Raw genomic sequence first — 24,723 nt, forward strand, 5'->3', positions numbered from 1 at the left:
AGATGTTCTCCTTAGAGCAGCAGGTTAACAGCAAATTTGATTAGAGGTGTTCAAAATTATGGCAACTTTACAATAATTGGCAAAAAAAAACATTGGGGGCGGGTGAGCGGTGGATGGAATGAGATTTTTTTTTTTTTTTAAAAAGCAGTATGGTTGCAATCTGGAATGCATTGCCTGAAAAGTTAATGAAAGCCGATTCAACAGTAACTTTCAAATGGGAATTGGATATATACTTGAAAAGAGATGTGCAGGGGTATGGGAAAAGCAGAGGGGAAAGGAACTAATTGGATAGCTCTTTCAAAAAGCAAGCATAGATGGAATGGGCTGAACGGCTTCCTTCTATGCTATGTGATTCGGATTCTAGATTTTGATCTCATTTAACTTAAATTCCATTAAATCATCCATGTTTGACTTTTCAGAACATTTTACTTATAAGCAATTATCAATGGGAAATTGATTTTAAAAAGACAAAACTGTACAATGATCATTTCACAAATTTATTTTTCAAAATATTTCTGCATCACTTCCTAGCCATGGTGCCCTCTGTCAAATTATACTTAAATAAAAATTATATGTAAAAGTTAATTTTCATCCCTTTCTCTTCATCTCCTGCATGATCCCTGGGTGAAAAACTGTTATTTCAGGATTCTGCAATAGTGTTCCACAACTGATACATGAGGCTAATACAATGAACGTGTTCCACATGGGCAAGTGCACCTGTCTTTTGGTCGATCACTCAACTGAGATAGGTCCCTAACAATGCTAGTGACAAAACATGGGGAACATTTCAACATTCCAAAGAGCAGTATGTATCACACTTCAATGATCTCTGAAAATGTTGAACAGCCTCCCCTGTGCCCCAAAAGGGCAGGAACATGCTACCTCTTGCCCATGCAGCATTTTAAGCTCAACTATGCTGCAAGAGTAATGATGGGGAATACCTGGAAGCAGATGGCAGATAGTGGTAGAGCACTGGTCAAAATTGATTAAGAAAAAAAAAAAGTAGCCTTGCTTTAACTTCCCTACCTCTAGTTTTAGCTTGGATTGAGAACTTACTATTCATACACAACACTTCAATTCCACAGTGAATCTTAGTACAACCAATAGGCAAGACTTTCAGACTTTGCTGGTCTCATTCACTCCCCTCACTCATTTTATTTCTCACCTCCTGAAAGTAACTCAGTCCTACCCTCATCCATAGACATGCACTTACTAGCAAGTCTTACCAGATTGAAAAACTTTTTTTTGAAAAAATATGGTTGTTCAAAAATCACAAATCTCAGTATAGTTCATACAATTGTAGTTGACAAACAGGATACAAATAAGCAGGAGCTCGGCTGATAGAGACAGAGAGGAACAATGTCAGATTCAGTCTGAGGACCTTGGGATGCTTTAATATGTTGAAGATGCTACATTAATGCAAGCAGTTGTTATAAAGGGGCATTAAGGTCAATTATATTTCCCTAAATCAGCAATGATTAAAGCAGAGAAGTATTGCTCCACTTGTCTTGGTGTGATACTAAACTGTGGTGCTTTTTGTTCATACTTAACCAGAACACATTTCCCTTTAATCAATTAAAATATAGAAATAACGTGGACAATTCTGGTCTCAACTAAGGTGTACACATTAAAAACACAGCAATAACACCTCTATTAGAGAGCTTAAGATCATGAGATACATATAGGAGATCAACCACCGAAATAGGAATTATATTACAGCATTAAAGAAAGCCATTAAACAGCATGGTAAAGTGCAATACAACACAAAGTGGCAAGACATCATTGGACACTATACAAACTACAAATAGTGAAACTAATTCATTTTTAAAATATTGCTATTTGGATATTATGCAAGATCATTTATTGACGCAGGTCTTAATCATTCTTTTTGTTTGAAACATCTGGTGGTCCTTCTGTAGTGATGTTGTTTGTAGCTTTGTCACTGCAATTCCATTCTCCATTCATTGCCGTCTTTTCGGACTAAAGAAAAAGACACTCAGTTACAAGACTTCACGGAGAAGGAAATGGGAAATAAAGACACAGCAACATGTTATTTTTCCTCTTTCTACCAAATTTCTCCCCAGAACACAGCCTTGCCCTGACCGAATGGCAGTGAGTGGAGGAGCCAATGTGATGGGTCATGATCTTCCCCAAACCAGTGAGGTCAGCTACCAAAACTGGCTGCAATTAACAGGCTTAACTATTAAATTCCAAGTCACCTTGTTGTTGAATGAAGTAAACAGCCAAGTGGCATTGGAGTTTGGTGTTGCAGTTGTACTGTGTCAGGTCAGTCAAATCTGGAGACAGACCATCAAACCACCATCTACCCCTGCTCTGCCCCATAGTGACCATGTGAGTTTGCTAATTTTTTTTCTAATTCATTCCTGGGATGTGGGCATCGCTGGCTAGGCCAGCATTTATTACCCATCCCTAATTGCTTGAGAAGGTGGTGGTGAGCTGCCTCCTTGAACTGCTGCAGTCCACGTGGGGGTAGGTACATCTACAGTGCTGTTGGCAAGGAAGTTCCAGAATTTTAACCCAGCGACAGTGAAGGAACAGCGATATAGTTCCAAGTCACGATGGCGTGCGGCTTGGAGGGGAACTTGCAGGTGGTGGTGTTCCCATGCATCTGCTACCCTTGTCCTTCTAGTTGGTAGAGGTCACAGGTTTGGAAGCTGCTGTTAAGGAGCCTTGGTGCATTGCTGCAGTGCATCCCTTAGATGGCATACACTGCTGCCAATGTGTGTTGCTGGTGGAGGGAGTGAATGTTTGTAGATGGGGTGCCAATCAGGTGGGCTGCTTTGTCCTGGATGGTGTCAAGCTTAGAGTGCTGTGTGAGCTGCACCTATCCAGGCAAGTGGAGAGTATTCCATCACACTCCTGACCTCTGCCTTGTAGATGGTGGACAGGCTTTGGGGAGTCAGGTAGTGAGTAACTCGCTGCAGGATTCCTAGCCTCTGACCAGCTCTTGTAGCCAGGGCATTTACATGGCTGCTCCAGTTCCATTTCTTGTCAATGGTAAGCCCCCAGGATGTCGATAGTGGGGGATTCAGAGATTGTAATGCCATTGAATGTCAAGGGGAGATGGTTAAATTCTTTCTTGTTGGAGATGGTCATTGTCTGGACCTTGTGTGGTTTGAATTTTATTTGCCACTCATCAGCCCAAGCCTGGATATTGCCCAGGTCTTGTTGCATTAATACACGGATTGCTTCAGTATATGAGGAGGCACGAATAGTGCTGAACAATGTGCTATCAGCGAACATCCCCACTTCTGACCTTATGATTAAAGGAAGGTCATTGATGAAGCAGCTGAAGATGGTCGGGCCTGAGGAACTCCTGCAGTGATGTCCGGAGCTCAGTTGATTGACCAACAACCACAACCATCTTCCTTTGCACTAGGTACGACTCCAACCAGCAGTGTTTTCCCCGATTCCCACTGACTCCAGTTTTGCTAGGGCTCCTTGATGCCATACTCGGTCAAATGCTGCCTTGATGTCAAGGACAGTCACCCTCACCTCTTGAGTTCAGCTCTTTTGTCCATGTTTGAACCAAGGCTGTAATGAGTTCTGAAGCTGAGCGGCCCTGGCAGAACACAAAGAGTAGGTTATTGCGAAGGAACTGCCGTTTGATATCACTGTCGACGACACCTTCCATCACTTTACTGATAAACAAGAGTAGACTGATGGGGTGTTAAATGGCCAGGTTGCACTTTTCCTGCTTTTTGCAGGCAGGACATAGCTGGGCAATTTTCCACATTGCCGGGTAGATGCCAATGCTGTACTGGAACAGCTTGGCTAGGGGTTGGCTAGTTCTGGAGCACAGGTTGTCAGGGCCCATAGCCTTTGCAGTATCTAGTTGGGCTATTTGACTGTTAATGGGGAAGGCTACTTCACAGCTGAGCTCAATCCTATCAGATAATCAGCAAGAGCCATCAGGAACAAAAACATTGACCAGTTTTTGACTAGCTAAACAAGCCAACACCAAATACTGAACAAGATACTTTCTTGATGTGCATGACCGACTACACGGAATAAATAAGAGGGAACATCGACCACCACTCTTGAAACTAACATTCATTATTAGAGACAGGTTGGTGGAAACTGATGTTTCAATCAAGTCACCTCTTACTCTTCTAAACTCCAGCAGATACAAGCCTAGCCTGTCCCAACCTTTCCTCAAGGCAATCCACCCATTCCAGGTATGTCTAGTAAATCTTCTCTGAATTGCTTCCAATGCATTTACATCCTTCATTAAGTAACGAGACCAATACTGTACTCCAGATGTGGTCTCACCAATGTCCTGTATAACTGAAGCATAACCTCCCTACCGTTGCATTCAATTCTCCTCACAATAAACAATAACATTCTATTTTAATAAAAACAAAATACTGCAGATGCTGGAAATCTGAAAAAAAAAGTGCTGGAAATACTCAGGTGTGGCAGCATCTGTGGAGAGAGAAGCAAAATGAACATTTCAGGTCTGTGACCTTTCATCAGAACTGGCAAAGGTTAGAAAAGAATTAGGTTTTAAGCAAGGGGAGGGAGGGAACAACAGGGAAGGTGATTGATGGGGCAGGAAAGATTAACAAAAGCTGTGCTGGGACAAAGGCAAAAGCATGTGTTAATGCTTGTGGTGAAAGACAAAGCATTAGTCCAGAGAGACTGTTACTAGCAGAATAATGAGCAGTTCGGACTACATGAAAAGCAGGCACATGGTTAAAAAATAAATTTATAAAAGTGGCCAGTTATGCTCTGAATTACTGAACTCAATATTCAGTCCGCAAGGCTGGAGAGTGCCTAATCGAAAGATCAGGTGCTGCTCCTCGAGCTTGTGTTGATGTTCACTGAAACACTGCAGCAGGCCAAGGACAGGCATGACAGTGGTTGGTTGGTTGGTTGGGGGGGGGGGGGGGGGGGGCGCGGGGGATAAAAGTGTTGAAATGGCAAACAACCAGAAGCTCAGGATTATGCTTTTGGACTAAGCGGAGGTGTTCAGCAAAGCAGTCACCCAGAGTTTGGTCTCCCCAACGTAGACACCACCACATGGTGAACAGCGAATACAGTATCCTAAATTGAAAGTACAAGTAAATTGCTGCTTCACCTGAAATGTGTGTTTGGGGCCTTGGAAAGTTGGGAGAGAGGTGGTAAAAGGGCAGGTATTACACCTCCTGCAATTGCGTGGGAAGGGGACGAAGTGTCGGGGTTATGGAGGAGCAGACCAGGGTGTCGCAGAGGGAACGATCCCATCAGAATGCTGACAGGGGAGGGGAAGATGTGTTTGGTGGTGGCATCACACTGGGAGGTGGCAGAAATGGCAGAGGATGATCCTCTGGATGTGGAGGCCGGTGGGGTGGAAAGTGAGGAACCCTGTCATGGTTCTGGGAGGGAGGGAAAATGGGCCAGATTATGGTTGAAGGCCCTGTCACAGTGGGGGAGGGGGAAAAAAAAAAAAAAAAAGAGTATAAATCCTCGGTTGAGGAAAAAGACACATCAGAGGCGCTGTTGTGGAAGGTTGCATCAGAGCAGATGCGTCAGAGACAGAGAAACTGGGAGAAAGGAATTGAGTCCTTACAGGAGGCAGGGTGTGAAGTGTAGTCGAGGTAGGTGTGGGAGTTGGTGGGCTGATAATGAATATTAGTGGACAGCCTATCCCGAGATGGAAACAGAGAAATCAAGGAAGGGAAGGGATGGGACGTGTCAGAGATAGGCCATGTAAAAAAAAAAGAGAGAAGGGTGGAAATTGAAAGCAAAGTTCTATTAGCTTTCTTAAGTATTTGTTGAACCTGCATACTAATCTTCTGTGATTAATGCACTAGGACACCCAGATCCTTCTGCATCTCAGAGCTCTGCAATCTCTCACCATTTAGATAATAGGCTTTTTTTTTTCCAACCAAAATGGACAATTTCACATATTATACTCCATTTGCCAGATCTTTGCCCACTCACAACCTATCTATACCACTTTGTAGCCTCATGTCCTCTTCAACACTTACTTTCCTACCAATCTTTGTCTCATCAGCAAATTTAGCAACCATACCTTCAGTCCCTTCATCCAAGTCATTTATAAAAATTGTAAAAAGTTGAGGCCCCAGCACAGATCCTGTGGCACACTCATTAAATCTTGCCAACCAGAAAAATGACCCATTTATGCCTGTTCTGTTTCCTGTCAGCTAATCAAACTTCTATCCATGCTAAATGTCACCCCCTACACCATGAGCTTCTATTTTCCACAATACCTTTTGATGTGGCACCTTATCAAATGCCTTCTGGAAATCTAAGTACAGGACATCCACCGGTTCCCCTTTATCCACAGCATGTTACTTCAAAAGAACTCCAATAAATTGGTTAAACATGATTTCCCTTTCACAAAACTATGTTGACTCTGCCTGATTACCTTGAATGTTTATAAGTGCCCTACTAAAACGTTTAATAGCTAACATTTTCCCTATGACAGATGTTAAGCTAACTGCCAAAGTTGGGAGAGCTGCCCCACAGACTAGTCAAGCAATAGCCTGACATAGTCATACTCACCAAATCATAGCTTGCAGACACTGTCCCAGATACCACGATCACCATCCCTGGGTACCCACCAGAGGTAGTAGCACAGTGGCATACAGTCAGGAGGGAGTTGCCCGAAAAGTCCTACAACATTGACTTTGGACCCCATGAGGTGTCATGGCATCAGATCAAACATGGGCAAGGAAACCTCCTGCTGATTACCACCTATCACCCCCCTTGGCTTATGAATAAGTGCTTCTCCACATTGAACACCAATTGGAAGAAGCACTGAGAATCACAAGGGAACGACATGTACTCTGGGTGGGGGACTTCAATGTCCATCACCAAGAGTGGCTCGGTAGCACCACTACTGACCGAGCTGGTAGAGTCCTAAAAGACGTAGATGCTAGACTGAAATAAAAACAAGAAATGCTGGAACCACTCAGCAGGTCTGGCAGCATCTGTGGAAAGAGAAGCAGAGTTAACGTTTCGGGTCAGCGACCCTTCATCGGAACTCAATTCCGATGAAGGGTCGCTGACCCGAAACGTTAACTCTGCTTCTCTTTCCACAGATGCTGCCAGACCTGCTGAGTGGTTCCAGCATTTCTTGTTTTTATTTCAGATTTCCAGCATCCGCAGTATTTTGCTTTTATTTTAGATACTAGACTGGGTATGCGGCAGTTAGTGAGGGAACCAAGAGGGAAAACATACTTTGCCTCATCCTCACCAATCTGCCTGCCGCAGATACATCTGTCCATGACAATATTGGTAGGAGTGACGACCACACAGTCCTTGTGGAGATGAAGTCCCGCTTTCATATTGAGGATACTCTCCATCGTGTTGTGTGGCACTACCATTGTGCTAAATGGGATAGATTTCGAACAGATCTAGCAATGTAAAACTGGGCCTCCATGAGGTGCTGTGGGCAGTCAGCAGTAGAATTGTACTCAACCACAATCTATAACCTCATGGCCCAGCATATCCCCCATTCTACCATCATCAAGCCAGGAGACCAACCCTGGTTCAAAGAAGAGTGCAGGAGGGCATGCCAGGAGCAGCACCAGGCACACCTCAAAATGAGGGGTCAACCTGGTGAAGCTACAACACAGGACTACCTGAATGCCAAACTGCATAAGCAGCATGCAATAGACAGAGGTAAGCGATCCTACAACCAATGGATCAGATCTAAGCTCTGCAGTCCTGCCACATCCAGCCATGAATGGTGGTGGACAATTAAACAACTAACTGGAGGAGGTGGCTCCACAGATATCCCCATCCTCAATGATGGGGGAGCCCAGCATATTAGTGCGAAAGATAAGGCAGAAGCATTTGCAACAATCTTCAGCCAGAAGTGCCGAGTTGATGAACTATCTCAGCCTCCTCCTGAAGTCCCCAGCATCACAGATGCCAGACTTCAGCCAATTCAATTCACCCTGCGTGATAAAGAAACGACTGAAGACACTGGATACTGCAAAGGCTATGGGCCCTGTCATAGCCGCTAAGCGCATTGCACTGCTGAACTACAAGAAAGCCCCCAGCAATTTAACATCCGCAGCACTTAAAGCAGCCAGAAGCACTGCACAAAGAACAGCCAGGCGCTGCGCAAACGACTACTGGCAACACCTATGCAGTCATATTCAGCTGGCCTCAGACACCTGTAACATCAGAGGAATGTATGATGGCATTGAGAGCACTCTTGGGCTAATCAAGAAGATCGCCCCCCTCAAATCTAAATCAGGGGACATAATCACTGACCAACACAAACAAATGGACCACTGGGTTGAGCACTACCTAGAACTGTACTCCAGGGAGAATGCTGTCACTGAGACTGCCCTCAATGCAGCCCAGCCTCTACCAGTCATGGATGAGCTGGACATACAGCCAACCAAATCGGAACTCAGTGATGCCATTGATTCCCTAGCCAGCAGAAAAGCCCCTGGGAAGGACAGCATTACCCCTGCAATAATCAAGAGTGCCAAGCCTGCTATACTTTCAGCACTACATGAACTGCTTTGCCTGTGCTGGGACGAGGGAGCAGTACCACAGGATATGCGCGATGCCAATATCATCACCCTCTATAAAAACAAAGGTGACTGCAGTGACTGCAACTACCGTGGAATCTCCCTGCTCATAGTGGGGAAAGTCTTTGCTCGAGTCGCACTGAACAGGCTCCAGAAGCTGGCAGAGCGAGTCTACCCTGAGGCACAGTGTGGCTTTCGTGCAGAGAGATCGACCGTTGACATGCTGTTCTCCCTTTGTCAGATACAGGAGAAATGCCGTGAACAGATGCCCCTCTACATTGCTTTCATTGATCTCAAAGCCTTTGACCTAGTCAGCGGACGTGGTCTCTTCAGACTACTAGAAAAGATCAGATGTCCACCAAAGCTACTAAGTATCACCTCATTCCATGAGGAATATGAAAGGCACAATTCAACATGGTGGCTCATCAGAGCCCTTTCCTATCCTGAGTGGCATGAAACAGGGCTGTGTTCTCACACCCACACTTTTTGGGATTTTCTTCCCTGCTGCTTTCACATGCGTTCAAGTCCTCTGAAGGAATTTTCCTCCACACAAGATCAGGGGGCAGGTTGTTCAACCTTGCCCATCTAAGAGCGAAGTCCAAAGTACAGAAAGTCCTCATCAGGGAACTCCTCTTTGCTGACGACGCTGCTTTAACATCTCACACTGAAGGGTGCCTGCAGAGTCTCAGACAGGTTTGCGGCTGCCTGCAATGAATTTGGCCTAACCATCAGCCTCACGAAAATGATCATGGGGCAGGACGTCAGAAATGCTCCATCAATATTGGCGACCACGCTCTGGAAGTGGTTCAAGAGTTCACCTACCTAGGCTCAACTATCACCAGTAACCTGTCTCTAGATGCAGAAATCAACAAGCGCATGGGAAAGCTTCTACTGCTATGTCCAGACTGGCCAAGAGAGTGTGGGAAAATGGCACACTGACACGGAACACAAAAGTCCGAGTGTATCAGGCCTGTGTCCTCAGTACCTTGCTCTATGGCAGCGAGGTCTGGACAATGTATGCCAGCCAAGAGCGACATCTCAATTCATTCCATCTTCGCTGCCTCCGGAGAATACTTGGCATCAGGTGGCAGGACCGTATCTCCAACACAAGTCCTCGAGGCGGCCAACATCCCCAGCTTGTACACACTGCTGAGTCAGCGGTGCGTGAGATGGTTTGGCCATGTGAGCCGCATGGAAGATGGCAGGATCCCCAAAGACACATTGTACAGCAAACTCACCACTGGTATCAGACCCACCGGCCGTCCACGTCTCCGCTATAAAGACGTCTGCAAACGCGACATGAAATCCTGTGACATTGATCACAAGTCGTGGGAGTCAGTTGCCAGCGTTTGCCAGAGCTGGCAGGCAGCCATAAAGACGGGGCTAAAATGTGGCGAGTCGAAGAGACTTAGTTGGCAGGAAAAAAGAGAGGCGCAAGGGGAGAGCCAACTGTGCAACAGCCCCGACAAACAAATTTCTCTGCAGCACCTGTGGAAGAGCCTGTCACTCTAGAATTGGCCTTTATAGCCACTCCAGGCGCTGCTTCGCAAACCACTGACCACCTCCAGGCGCGTATCCATTGTCTCGAGATAAGGAGGCCCAAAAGAAGAAAAAAAGTACTGAAGACCTGTGCTCCAAAACTTGCCGCACCCCTAGCCAAGCTGTTCCAGTACAGCTAAAACACTGGCATCTACCCAGCAATGTGGAAAATTGCCCAGGTATGTTCTATCTGCCAAAAGCAGGACAAATCCAATCTGGCCAGTTACTGCCCCATCAGTCTACCTTCGATCAGCAGCAAAGTGATGGAAGGCATCATCAACACTGCCATCAAGCAGCAATTGCTTAGCAATAACCTGCTCAGTGACATTCAGTTTGGGTTCCGCCAGGGCCACTCAGCTCCTGACCGCATCACAGCTTTGGTACAAACATGGACAAAAGAGCTGAACTCAAGAGGTGAGGTGAGAGTGACTGCCCTGGACATCAAGGCAACATTTGACTGAGTATGGCATCAAGGAGCCTGAGCAAAACTGGTGTCAATGGGAATCAGGGGGAAAACTCTGCTGGTTGGAATCATACCCAACACAAAGGAAGATGGTTGTGGTTGATGGCAGTCAATCATCTGAGCTCCAGGACATCACTGCAGGAGTTCCTCAGGGTGCTGTCCTAGGCCCAACCATTTTCAGCTGCATCAATGACCTTCCTTCAATCAGAATGTCAGAAGTCAGGATGTTTGCTGATGATTGCACAATGTCCAGCACCATTCACGACTCTTCAGAAACTTGAAACAATCAGTGTAGAAATGCAGCAAGACCTGGACAATATCCAGGCTTGGGTAGGCAAGTGGCAAGTAACATTCGCACCACACAAGTGCCACGCAATGACCATCTCCAACAAGAGAGATGTAACCATCTCCCCTTGACATTCAATGGCATTACCATCGCTGAATCCCCAACAAACATCCGAGGGGCCACCATTGACCAGAAACTGAACGGGAGTAGCCAGATAAATACCCTGGCTACAAAAGCAGGCCAGAGGCTAGGAATCCTGCGGCGAGTAACTCATCTCCTGACTCCCCAAAGCCTGTCCATCATCTACAAGGCACATGTCAGGTGTGTGATGGAATACTCTCCACTTGCCTGGATGGGTGCAGCTCCAACACCAGAAGAAGCTTGACACTATCCAGGACAAAGCAGCCCACTTGTTTGTGGATGGAGTGCCAATCATTCACTCTCTCCACCACCACGGGTGCACAGTGGCAGCAGTACGTACCATCTAAGATGCACTGCAGCAACACATCAAGGCTCCTTAGACAGGACCTTCCAAACCCACGACTTCTACCAACTAGAAGGACAAGGGCAGCAAATGCATGGGAACACCACCACCTACAAGTTCCCTTTCAAGTCACACACCATCCTGACTTGGAACTATATCACCGTTCCTTCACTGTTGGTGGGTCAAAATCCTGGAACTCCCTTCCAGCACTGTGGGTGTACCTACTTCACATGGACTGCAGCAGCTCACCACCACCTTCTCAAGAGCAATTAAGGATGGGCAATAAATGCCAGCCATGCCCACATCCCAACAAATAAAAAATCTCATGGAACCTTCCCCGAATTCTGGGAATTTAGGAAAATTAAAACTAATGCATGAACTATCTCACTAGCTAATGCTTTTTATAGACCCTAGGATGAAATCCATCTAGACCCAGGGACTTTTTAAACTATCTACAGAATCTTACTATCTTTTAGATTTCGAGCTAGCTTTCTCACTCTAATTTCCCCCTCATTTTTTTAGTCATTGTTTTTTAAATTCTGTCCAATCTTCTGACCTACCACCCAGCTTTTCACAATTATATGCTTTATGGCAGGGTTTGAATAAAATACTAAAAGAGGCACAGCTGGCCACATAAAAGATGCTTTAAAAGTAGAAACAAAGTTTATGGGCAGCCTGGCATCTCTTGTACAGAATTCAACAGCTGGCAACAAAAGAATGTTTACAAAGAGTCATCTGCCCAACTGCAAAGACCTTACTTGACAAGCTAAATAGGAAGAGAGGATTATAAAATTTTAAAATGGGGCAAAATACAAAAATAAACAGTACTACTGAGCTTCCCGAGACATTGAAGATGTACAAGCTAATAGAAACAGGGTGAAAATGACAATCTCCAAAAATAACTACAAACCTGAATATTTGAAGGCTGTCACAACGGACTAAACACATTTGAAACTCACCCAATGGACTGCACCACCTTTACAAGACAGTTAACAAGCTGTCTTAAAATGTGTGTCGCATTACCAGCAAAATCTTACTGCTGTTGTGGCTGGGACTGACTGTGCAGGTCCCACTGACTGTGCTTCTAATGCAGTGGAGTCAGGTACTAGTGGGAAGACTGCTTCTGCACTGTCAGAAGCAGGGGAATTTATTATGGAGAACAAAGAAATAGTTGACCATCTAAATACATACTTTGGTTCTGCCTTCACAAGGGAGGACACAAATATCATACCAGAAATGTTGGGGAACACAGTGCTTAGAGAGAGAGAGGAACTGAAGGAAATTAGTATTAGTAGAGAAATGGTGTTGGGGAAATTGATGGGATTGAAGGCCAATAAATCCCCAGGGCCTGATGGTATGCATCCCAGAGTACTTAAGGAAGTGGCCCTAGAAATAGTGGATACATTGGTAGTCATCTTCCAAGGTTCTATGGACTCGAACAATTCCTACAGATTGGAGGGTAACTAATGCAACCCCACTATTTAAAAAGGGAAGGAGAGAGAAAGCAGGGAATTATAGACCAGTCAGCCTGACGTTGGCTGTGGGGAAAATTCTAAAGTCCATTATCAAAGATTTTATAGCAGAGCGCTTAGAGAACAGTGGTAGAAACGGACAGAGTCAGCATGGATTTACAAAAGGGAAATCATTCTTGACAAGCCTACTAGAATTCTTCGAGGATGTAACTAGTAGAGTTGATGAGGGGGAGCCAGTGGATGTGGTTTATTTGGACTTTCAGAAGGCTTTCGACAAAGTCCCACATAAAAGAGATTAGTGTGTAAAATTAAAGCGCATGAGATTGGGGGCAGTGTATTGTGATGGATAGAAAATTGGTTGGCAGACAGGAAACAAAGAATAGGGATAAATGGGTCCTTTTCCGAATGGCAGGCAGTGACTAATGGGGTACTGCAGGGATCAGTGCTAGGACCCCAGCTATTCACGATATATATTCATGATTTAGATGAGGGAACCAAATGTAGTATTTCCAAATGACAAAACTGGGTGGGAGTGTGAGTTGTGAGGAGGATGCAGAGAGGTTTCAGGTGATTTAGACAAGTAGAGTGAGTGGGCTAATGCATGGTAGATGCAGTATAATGTGGATAAATGAGAGACTATCCACTTTGGTAGCAAAAACAGGAAGGCAGATTATCTGAACGGCTATAAACAGAGGGGAATATGCAGCGAGACCTGGGTGTTCTCATACACCAGTCTGTACTAATGCTTTGTCTTTCAACACACCATTAACATTGTTTACCATTGCTCCATGACCTTTTGGTCAGCTATGTGGCCTTATCCAACCTACACCTTCTCCTTTGTTATCTCTTGCCCCACCCCCACCTCACTTGCTTATAACCTTTGACATTTCTAATATTTGCTAGTTCCGAAGAAGGGTCACTGACCCGAAACGTTAACTCTGCTTCTCTTTCCACAGATGCTGCCAGATCTGCTGAGCGGTTCCAGCATTTCTTGTTTTATTTCAGATTTCCAGCATCCGCAGTATTTTGCTTTTAAAATTCTAACAGGACTTGACAGGGTAGATGCAGGAAGGATGTTCCCGCTGGTGGGGGAGTCCAGAACCAGGGGTCATAATCGAAGGTTACGAGGTAAACCTTTCAGGACTGTGATGAGGAGGAACTTCCTCACCCAGAGAGTGGTGAGCCTGTGGAATTTGCTACCACAGAAAGCAGTTGAGGCCAAAACATTGTATGTTTTCAAGAAGTTAGATATAGCTCCTGGGTCTAAAGGGATCAAAGGATATGGGGGCAAAAGCAGGAACAGGTTACTGAGTTGGATGATCAGCCATGATAATGAATGGTGGTGCAGACTCGAAAGGCCGAATAGCCTACTCCTGATCCTATTTTCTATGTTTCTATCACCAAGACAGCGCATTTGAGCAAATATATAGAGACCAAGTATACATTTTAACCAATCAAAAACATAAAAGCACATGCGTGAAAAAGCAGGCAGACTGGTGAAGTATGGCTCAGGTTCGTGCCTCTGAATTCTTAAGATATCTTAGCCAGAGATCCGGAGGAGGAAGCTGGTACCTCAGAAAAAGAGGCAGAAAACAACTCAAGGTGCACTCTCACATTCAGAAAGATCTACAGTGCCACAGGTAGAGTGGTAAAAGAGTTACTGGATAGCAGACAAACTGTAATATTAATAAAAGCTAGGGTTGGAAAGTTTGCACTCAGGTTACAGACAGTTCAGCGAGCATTTCAACCTTCTCACAAACTTCCACATTATGTACAACAGTCAAGCACTGCCTGACTTTATACTGGTACTAGGATCTCAGATCAATATTGCAGATTTTGTTTGGAAGAGAATAGATGGTGCACGTGTGGGATTTCAAGGATAAGGTGAAATCTATCCATGTTGGAAGGATCTATGAGTATTTTACTTTGCCCAATCTAGGAGAGTTTAACTTTGTTTGAACATATATATCCTTCCTGTCCTGCACTATAAAGAATTACTACAGACACTACAGCAGAGAAGTATTTTGTTCCTTTATTAGTGCCAGCTGGTTAATGATTTCATTCAGTGGTCTGTCCAGCACTGTAGATATTATCTGTGCTAAAACTCTACAGTTAGCAGTTTCTGAGCTTTGATCTCACATGCCTTCACTCTTTTACGGTTGTTCTTTCTTGCCTGTAACAATCATAACAGAAAGGTGAGCTTTGAAAAAAATCATGCAAGGAGCTAGCATGTGGTGCTAACTGATGAAAAATGAAATGAACTGGAGGAATTATGAAATAAAAGTAAACTGACACTTTATTACATGGCACCATGGAGGGAGAGGGCAGCTGATCCCCTCCTGTACTGCCAATTATGTTGGTCTGTTGAAGACAGAACCATTAACATCTGGAATCACCTCGAGGAAGCACATTGACATGCAAAACTCCATACTAATGATCTCTTCCCCACCACCCCGCCACTGCGATCAATGCAGCTAAGCAAGTAGCCCTGCCAGCACCATCTTTAAACAAACGAGGCAGAGAAATTGCAAAATAATCTTGAAAATTCGACATCTGAGAGATTGAATCAGGACTGCCATCACCTATGTTGGACTGAATTTTAGTCAAAGGAGTCAGCAACCTTTCATCAATTCCGAGACAAGGAACATTCAGGCCTGGAACACTTAAAAATTCCTCCCAGTAAAACCAAGGTTTCAAAGTGAACTCTCTAATTGCATGTTACCCTCTACTCTATCTTTGCGTGTGTGGGGTTGCTTTTTAAATCTGCAAGAAAGCCGGTTTTTGGCCCTAAACACTCGGACTAAAACTTTTTAAAATGCTGTCTGTGGGGAGACGTGAAAAGTGGAAGTCTGTCCATAACACTAATGCAATGCAGACATTCCTATTGCATGCCAGCGTGGTTATTTATGACAAACCCACTTGCATTCCTAACACTCAAGCCAATCAGCTGAACCATGCGGCCCAGGGCAGTCCCAGCTTGGATCATTAGCCTGTACAGAGTCAAGCACAATTGGCTTCTACATTCCTGGCTCAGAGGGGAAACTGACAAAACATGCTGTATTGATAAAGAATCTGGGTTGGCTATGCTGCCCTCCACAGTTGACGAGCCTTATAACATTCATAAGAACTGCATCCCTAGCAAGGAGTCAACACCATTAAAGGATCAGAAAGGAGGGAGCAATTGGCTGAAAGAGGCAATGAAAAGCAAACCTTCTTAAAAATTAATTTCTATTTAAAACACTTTGGAAAAAAAAGATTTTTAAGCTGCGATGCAGAATTAACTGGAAGAATTTTGCCCTGTAATTTTAACCTGTTCCCAATACAAGGCTTAAAAACCTTCCTATTGCCTAGATGCACTTAGTTTGAGGATGTCACATTAAGTGGCCTACCACTTAAATCACATTAGCTATTCCCAGCTAGTATTTACATGGGGTGCAATAGAATTTCCCCTCCCATCCTTATTTTTAATACTGAAAGGGCAGCACAGTGGCGCAGTGGTTAGCACCACAGCCTCACAGCTCCAGTGACCCGGGTTCAGTTCTGGGTACTGCTTGTGCAGAGTTTGCAAGTTCTCCCTGTGACCGCATGGGTTTCCGCCGGGTGCTCCTGTTTCCTCCCACAGCCAAAGACTTGCAGCTTGATAGGTAAATTGGCCATTGTAAATTGCCCCTAGTGTAGGTAGGTGGTAGGAGAACAGGGTTAATGTAAGATTAGTATAAATGGGTGGTTGTTGGTCAGCACAGACTTGGTGGGCCGAAGGGCCTGTTTCAGTGCTGTATCTCTAAATAAAAAATAAAATAAAGGATGGGCTGGGAATCTGGTCCCAGGCCTTTGACACTTATCCAAATATGTCCCAGAGGACCTGAGGTTTGGAAAAACAGTGAAGGCTTCCTCGGATATTCCCTCAAATGCATTTGGTTCTGAGCAGAAGCCATTCTTTGGTGGCACAACTGAACTCTTAATGTGCACAGAATCATGGATACAAATCCATTTCTCAGGAATCCACGACAACAGACTTGTGCTCTACTGGGTGAAACACCCTCAGTAGCAGCCCATTTTAAAACTCTCCACACTTAAACCCACCATACTACATTCCAGAAGGCAAAGAAATCTAGTGACTGCAATTAGTTAGAACTGCAGTTGTATTACCTTCAGCGTTCCGTTACATGCTCCCACTTTTGGTGCAGCCACTTCCTCTTTCACCGCTCGCTTAGGCCATAGCCGGGAAATAAAGGGAGAGATGAAAGGATACAAGATAGGCTCCAAGAACTTCTTGTAAACCCACAATAGGACTGGAATGACTATGCAAGGAATGCAGACCATTGCTGTGGATCAGAACAGGGAGTAAAAAATAATCAATTTATGTTATTACAAATGGAACAAGATGATCTGTAGCTCATGAATATGTTGAGAAAATTACAATTTATCATTCCCAAAAAAGCAGGCATGCAATCAATTTCCTAGCTTGTTAATGCCAACTGCAAGTTTGCAAGAGCTGCTTGGGGTGACTCAAAAATAACTGAATTTTTTCTACCCTCTTTTACCGATAGCATTTCACTGGGTTACAAGTCCACAGGCACTGCCAGGCCTCATATACTTTTACCCATGGCTATTTTTCACAATTCTAAACAAGAGTCAGCAGGCTGTTCAACTAAGTGAAGCATCACAGCTGAGATCACTCTTGTCCTCACTCAGCACCCATACAATGCATTTCATAAAAAGCAATAGATTAAAAATCAGAAGTTGCAATCGTGGCCTAGGGAACCATGCTCAATAACTTTTTTCTTTACTTGTTCATGGGATGTGGGTGTCACTGGTTAGGCCAGCATTTATTGCCCATCCCTAATTGCCCTCAAGAAGGTCGGGGTGTGATGCCTTCTTGAACCACTGCAGTCCTTGTGGCATAGGTACATCCAGTGCTGCAAGGAAGGGATGATCAGATGTCTAGATCAGCTGCCAGACGAGTACGATTGCAACCTTCTGGTCTGTTTAGCTAATATCAGAATAGCACTGCTAGTGATAGACCTACACAATTGAATTAGTGCTTTTAACTGAAATGCTACTGCTTTGATTTGGAAGTGATGTCATCTGCATCACTTTACAGGGAAGCAATCTGCTTTGGGACAGCATGTTGTAAGGGACCAATACATCTTGGGGTCCTTTTATATCATACAATAGAATACACTGTGCTGGAGTTATACACTGAATTACTGAATCCAACTGGTTCGCTAATGTCCTTTAGGGCAAGGACAGTAGGTTTCCAGCCACTTTTAACCATCATAATGGCCTAGCAATCCACACAGATGTTCAATCACAACAAAGAATGCAGCAGTTCAAGAAGGCAGTCCAAAACAATCTCAGGATAATTAGGGATAGCTAGTGATGTCCACTTGATTTTTTTATTTAAAAAAAAAACTTAGATCCTATGTGTAATGGCAAAATGACAATTGTACAATAAATTATGTATTGGTACATAAACATGAGCAAAACTGCACTTCATTTTTATACAACTGTTGCATAGCAGTATTTTAATCTGCAGCATATTTTTAATATTTTCCAAAGTACTTTAAATTTAAGTCTGTAATGCTTATAAAAGATTTGAATATGAAATACACTGTGCACTCCAATATGAGAACACTTGAATGAAATTATATACCCAAGATAAAATTTTGGAACTCCCAGATATATCATGTACAGATCAAAGTAACACTTTATAAAACCCCATTAGACAGGATGCTGTAACAGAAGCACCACTTCTAGAACATCTAAAAACTACTGCAGATACCATCTTTCTTAAAAGAATATATTGCAATTATGTAAGATACTGTGACTCAGAAGTATAGCACTAGAATAGACTAGAATACTGTGGATTGTAAATAAATCATGCTGTATACATTACCTGCGTGACAATTATACAAGACATTTTGGGATAGGCTTACACCACTCCTGTTTAACTCCGTATTCACTATAGGAACCTTCCTGCCTCAGCTTTCCTAAAAGGGTGTGCATTCTTCAGCAGTTTCACTCAGGTGCATTCAGGAATCCCAGCTGATTTGGCAGCTACAACCCCCAAAGTTAAATAACCAGTCAATACCCCTCATTTAAACTTGCCCATTCAGATCACCACGTTGAAATCCTGGATCCAGCCATCACAGACCATATTCCAAGAAACATTCACCTTTAGGGAAAGGTGGAAGACCTGTTAACCCATTTCCCTCTCCATTCGATATAATGGACTGTTTGATAGGGTGGGGGTTACATCTCATGCATCAACTAACTGATATCTCTTCCTCCAATATACACAACTACTCTGTTCAATCTAGTAAACAGTGATTTTCAAGCTTCTGTATGGAGGAACCACTGCAGATATTTCAGTAACCCATATCCCAATTTTCAAAAAAAAAAACAATTATATTTACAGAAAACATTTTTAAATCTGCAGCAACAAAATTATCAGGATGAAATCTGATGATGCAGTAGAACCTAATTGAAAACCCATGATATAATGTCCTAAACACATTGGGTAAGAGCAGCCAATGTTCAGTCCATTTTCTAAATTTGAGGGACCCTTCCTGTACATACTGATAGCTGCAATCACTGTGCACATCAACGATGTTCAAAATATAACCCATTGATTATAGAATTACAGAATATTTAGCACAGAAACAGGTTCGGCCCAAATGTCTGTGCTGGTGTTTATAACTCCACGAGAGTTTCCTCCCATTTCAGCCATCTCATCTCAGCCTTCAGATTATCTTTCTCTTCCCCTATTCTCTCATGTACTCATTCAGTTTTCTTTTGAAAGTATCCAAGCTACTTGCCTCAACCATGTCCTGAGGTAGCAAGTTCCACATTTTAAATGCTGAGTAAAGGAATTTCTCCTTAGGAGATCCCTATTGGATTAACTATCTTATTCTCTCCACATTTACCCTGTTCAAACATGTTCATAATTTTAAAGACTTCTATGAGGTCACTTCTAAGCCTTTTCTAAAGAAAAAAGAAATCCAACCTGTTCAATCTTTCCCAACAGCTTATTCTCAGTTCTGGTACCATCCATGTAAATCTTTTTTGCACTCTCTAGTGCTTCTATGTTATTTTCATAGTATGGAGAACAGAACTCTGCACAGTACTAGAAGCTATAAAAGTTTAACCAGCATTACTATTTTTGAATTCTATTCTTTTACAAATAAATCCCAGTGCTTGGTTAGCATTTTTAATTGCTTTGCCTACCTGCAATGCTGCTTTTAATGATTTGTTCACCTGTATCCTAGATCCATTTACTCTTCTACCCCATTCAGTATCGTAGTTTTTAGAAGTCAGTTTTACAGCACAGAAACAGGCCCTTCGGCCCAGCACACCTGCCCTGACCATCAAGTACCCCATTAACTAATCACATTTCCCCACACTTGACCCACAGCCTTGCATGTTATGGCATTTCAAGTGCTGATCCTGAAGTGTGAGTTGATGCACTTTGGGAGGACTAACAAAGCAATGGAATATACAATGGATGGTAGGACCCTAGAGATTACAGAGGGACCTGAATGTAGTGAGTGTTCCTGCCTTTATCATCCCTTCAGGCAGTGTGTTCCAGATTCCAACCACCCTCTGGAGAAATTCTTCCTCAAATCCCCTCTAAACCTCCTGCCCATTACCTTAAATCTATGCCCCCTAGTTATTGACCCCTCCGCTAAGAAAAGTTTCTTCCTATCTATCCTATCAACGCCCCTCACAATTATGTATACCTCAATCAGGTCCCTCCCCGCCACCACCACCCCCAGACTTCTCCGCTCCAAGGAAAACAACCCCAGCCTATCCAGTCTCTCTTCATAGCTGAAATGCTCCAGCCCAGGCAACATCCTGGTGAAACTCCTCTGCACCCTCTCCACTGCAATCACATCCTTCCTATAGTGTGGCGACCAGAACTGTACACAGTACTCCAGCTGTGGTCTAACTAGCATTTTATACAGCTCCATCATAACCTCCCAGCTCTTATATTCTATGCCTTGGCTAATAAAGGCAAGTGTCCTGTATGCCTTCCTAACCACCTTATCTACCTGTGCTGCTGCCTTCAGTGATCTATGGACAAGTACACCAAGATCCCTCTGTACTCTAGGGTCCTACCATCCATTGTATATTCCATTGCTTTGTTAGTCCTCCCAAAGTGCATCAACTCATTTCAGGATTAAACTCCATTTGCCACTGTTCTGTCCATCTTACCAGCCCATCTATACCGTCCTGTAGTCTAAGGCTTTCCTCTTCACGATTTTCAACACCACCAATTTTCATGTCGTCTGCGAACATACTGATCATACCTCCTATATTCACATCTAAATCATTAATGTATACTACAAACTGTATGGGTCCCAGCACTGATCCCTGCAGCACACCACAGGTCACAGGCTTCCAATCACAAAAACAACCCTCTACCTCTTCTACTAAGCCAATTTTGAATCCAATTTGCCAAATTACCCTGGATCCCATGGACTTTTACTTTCTTAACCAATTTCCCATGCAGGACCTCATCAAAAGCCTCTGAAGTCCATCTAGACTACATCAATAGCATTATCCTCATCCACACCTCTAGTCACCTCGAAAAATTCAATCAAATTTGTTATACACTATCTCCCCCTGAAAAAGCCATGCTGACTATCGCTGATTAATCCCTGCCTTTCCAAGTGGAGATTAATCCTCTGTCTCGAGAATTTTTTCCAATAATTTCCCTACCATTGATGTTAGACTCACCAGCCTGTATTTACCTGGTTTATCCCTGTTACACTTGAATAATGGTACCACATTCACTGTCCTCCAATCCTCTGGTACCTCTCCTGTGGCCAGAGGATTTGAAAATTTGAGAGAGAGCTCCCGCTATCTCCTCCCTTGCCTCACATAACAGCCTGGGATACATCTCATCTGGGCCTGGGGATTCATCCACCTTTAAGCCAGCTAATAGAGTTAATACTACTTCCTTTTTAATGCTAATTTGATCAACTATATCACAATCCCCCTCCCTGATCACGACACCTACATTGTCCCTCTCCATAGTGAGCACAGATGAAAAGTAATTGTTCAAAACTTCACCTATGTCCTCCGGCTCCACTCACAGATTGCCTCTTCTAATAGGCTCCACTTTTTCCCTGGTTATCCTCTTGCCCCTAATATACTTATAAAACGCCTTGGGAATTTCCTTTATCTTGTCCGCCAGTGATTTTTCATGCCCCCTCTTCACTCTCAATTACTTTTTTGTTTTTAAGTACTCCCCTACACTCCGAGGGCCTCCGATGTTTTCAGCACTGTGAATCTGCCATACACTTTTTTTTCTTATCCAATCCTCTATATCCCTTGATATCCAGGATTCCCTTGACCTGTTGGCCCTACTCTTCACCTTTACAGGAACATGCTGCACCTGAACCCTCACAATTTCCTTTCTAAATGACTCCCACTGATCTGATGTAGACTTTCCTACAAGAAGCTGCTCCCAGTTCACTTTGGCCAGATCCTGTTTTATCATATTGAAATCTGTCTTCCCACAATTCAGTACTCTTATTTCCAGTCCCTCTATGTTCTTTTCCATAACAACCTTAAATCTTAGTTATGGTCACTATCCCCAAAATGCTCCCCCACAGTGCCACTTCTCCCACTTTTTTTTTTAAAAAAAAAAGATACAGCACTGAAACAGGCCCTTCAGCCCACCGAGTCTGTGCCGACCAATAACCACTCATTTATACTCATCCTGCATTAACCCCACATTACCCACCATTCTCCTACCACCTACCTGCACTAGGAGCAATTTACAATGGCCAATTTACCCATCAACCTGCAAGTCTTTGGCTGTGGGAGGAAACTGGAGCACCTGGTAGAAACCCACGCAGACACAGGGAGAACTTGAAAACTCCACAATGGCAGTACCCAGAACTGAACCCAGGTCACTGGAGCTGTGAGGCTGCAGTGCTAACCACTGCGCTACTGTGCCGCCCTTGTCTGGCTGCATTCCCTAGGATTGTCCAGTACCGCCCCTCCTCTTGTAGGACTCTGTGCTGGCTCAAAAAGCTCTCCTGAATTCCACCCCCTTTAACCTTTTTGCACTAATACTATCCCCTCTAATATAGGGGAAGCTGAAATCCCCTATTATATCTCTCAGATTTGCCTACATATCTGCTCCTCTACTACTGCCTGACTGTTTGGAGGCCTGTAGTACACAGCCAAGTAATAGCCCCATTTTTGTTTTTAAGTTCTACCCATATGGCCTTATTAGAGGAACCTTCTAAGATATCATCCCTCCTTATTGCAGTAATTGTCTCTTTAATCAACAGTGCAATGCCACCTCCTCTTTTACCCCCTCCCCTATCATGTCTGAAGATTCTATACCCTGGGATATTAAGCCGCCAGTCCTGCCCTTCCCTCAACCATGTCTCAGTAACAGCAATATCATATCCCCATGTGTTAATCAACACCCTCAATTTGTGTAGTATAGGCAATGTTTTATATACCATCCACCATCCCTCAAATTTATCCATGTTAAAGTTCATTTGCCACTTAATCACCCAGTCTTCAAGTTTTCTAATGTCTTCTTGCATTATATTGGATTCTTCCTCAGTGTTAGCTACACCACACCAACCCCCCAGTTTGGTATCATCTGCAAATTGACAATGGGCTATGTATTCCTAAACCAAAATCATTAGTGTAAGTTATTAAATGGTCCCAGTACTGATCCTTGTGAAACACCACTTTCTACCATTTGAATAACTACATTTTACCCCTACACACTGATTTCTAGATTTCAACTAATTTGCTATCCATTCAGCTATTGTTAACAGACTTCACATTCCCTAACCTGTCACATTTCACCCAGTGCTCAAAGACCTACCCTGTTAAATAACAGCTCCATTTTAAAATTGCCACCCTTGTTTTCAAATCCCTCCATGGTTTCAACCATCCCTCTGTAATCTCTTCCAGCTCCACAACCTTCCAAGATATCTGTACTCATTTAAATCTGGCCTCTCGAGTATCCCTGATGTGCATCATTGTCTTCAGTCTTCAGCTGTCAAGGCCCTAAATTTCTGGAATAAAACATAGAAAATGCTGGAAATGTCATTAACTGGAAACATTAACTGTTTTTCTCTCCCTGCCTGACAACAGAAAATGCTGGCAATACTCAGTGTTAATGTGTCAGGTCAATGACATTTTTCTACTATTTTGCCTTTGTTTCAGATTTCCAGTACCTGCAGTATTTTTCTTTTGCTTCCCAAAATTCTGGAATTCCCTCTTTTAATCTCACTTTCACTACCGTTCTTCCTTTAAGCCACACTTTAAAACCCATCTCATTTCCAAGTTTTTACCCATCTGCCGTAACATCGCCTCAAAAGAGTTCTGTCAAATTTTGTTTCATAACGCTCCCATTTGCGCCTAGGGACATTTTATTACATTAACGTCCTTGTTGCTGAGCCTCGACGGATCATTCGGTTTCGCAAACATGACCCTCAAAACCTCAGCAAGACTTGCTATTAGCGCTGCAGTTCCTACCGCTTCATTAGAACCGTTTGCATTTTGAGGGCCTGCAAGTGGTAAAGACCCAAACGGTGGCGTTACGGATCAACTTACAGCCACCGACCGGCTCCTTACTGGGCCGGAGGCTTCACAATCACCGCTACGCCACAGAAAAAAACCTCGAACTCACCGACAGCAGCTCAAACACCCGGCTACCTCGCCGGCCAACTCCGACAAGCCTCCGCAACCCAGAGTTCCCTCCCCGTTTGACGTCCGCGTCACGAGAGCGGCTTCTCCTCCCTGAGTGGCTGCTTATGACCCAATGTGCTTCGTAGCTGTCGCTCATTGGTTCTTCATCAGCCTCGGCTTGACCGTTGATTGATCAGTCCTGATTGACTATTTACACGCGAGTGACGTCACAAGACTGCAACGTCACAGAGGCTGTGTAACCAAATGCCCGGCCAGGAGGCACTTGG

The 24,723-nt window shown here is 43.9% G+C and overlaps 1 protein-coding gene across 1 annotated transcript; it reads right to left on the minus strand.

Moving 5' to 3' along the window:
• Positions 1–483: 483 nt before the first annotated feature.
• On the minus strand, positions 484–24,524 carry LOC137369359 (UPF0729 protein C18orf32 homolog). The gene is made up of 3 exons (XM_068030454.1): positions 24,438–24,524; positions 16,913–17,088; positions 484–1,980 (listed from the first exon to the last, which is right to left on the minus strand). The coding sequence occupies exons 2-3, from the start codon at positions 17,084–17,086 to the stop codon at positions 1,876–1,878; spliced, it is 279 nt and encodes a 92-aa protein (XP_067886555.1). The 5' UTR covers positions 17,087–17,088; positions 24,438–24,524; the 3' UTR covers positions 484–1,875.
• Between the last annotated feature and the right edge of the window lie 199 nt (positions 24,525–24,723).

The sequence above is a fragment of the Heterodontus francisci genome, chromosome 1, assembly GCF_036365525.1.
Source record: "Heterodontus francisci isolate sHetFra1 chromosome 1, sHetFra1.hap1, whole genome shotgun sequence".
NCBI classification, from domain to species: domain Eukaryota; kingdom Metazoa; phylum Chordata; class Chondrichthyes; order Heterodontiformes; family Heterodontidae; genus Heterodontus; species Heterodontus francisci.

Bases quoted from the DNA above. Each gene is read 5' to 3' on its own strand.
- LOC137369359 (XM_068030454.1), bottom strand. From the start codon at position 17,086: ATGGTCTGCATTCCTTGCATAGTCATTCCAGTCCTATTGTGGGTTTAC. The intron at 1,981-16,912 runs GTAATACAACTG...CTTTTTCTTTAG, and splicing joins CATGTAACGGAACGCTGAAG to TCCGAAAAGACGGCAATGAA.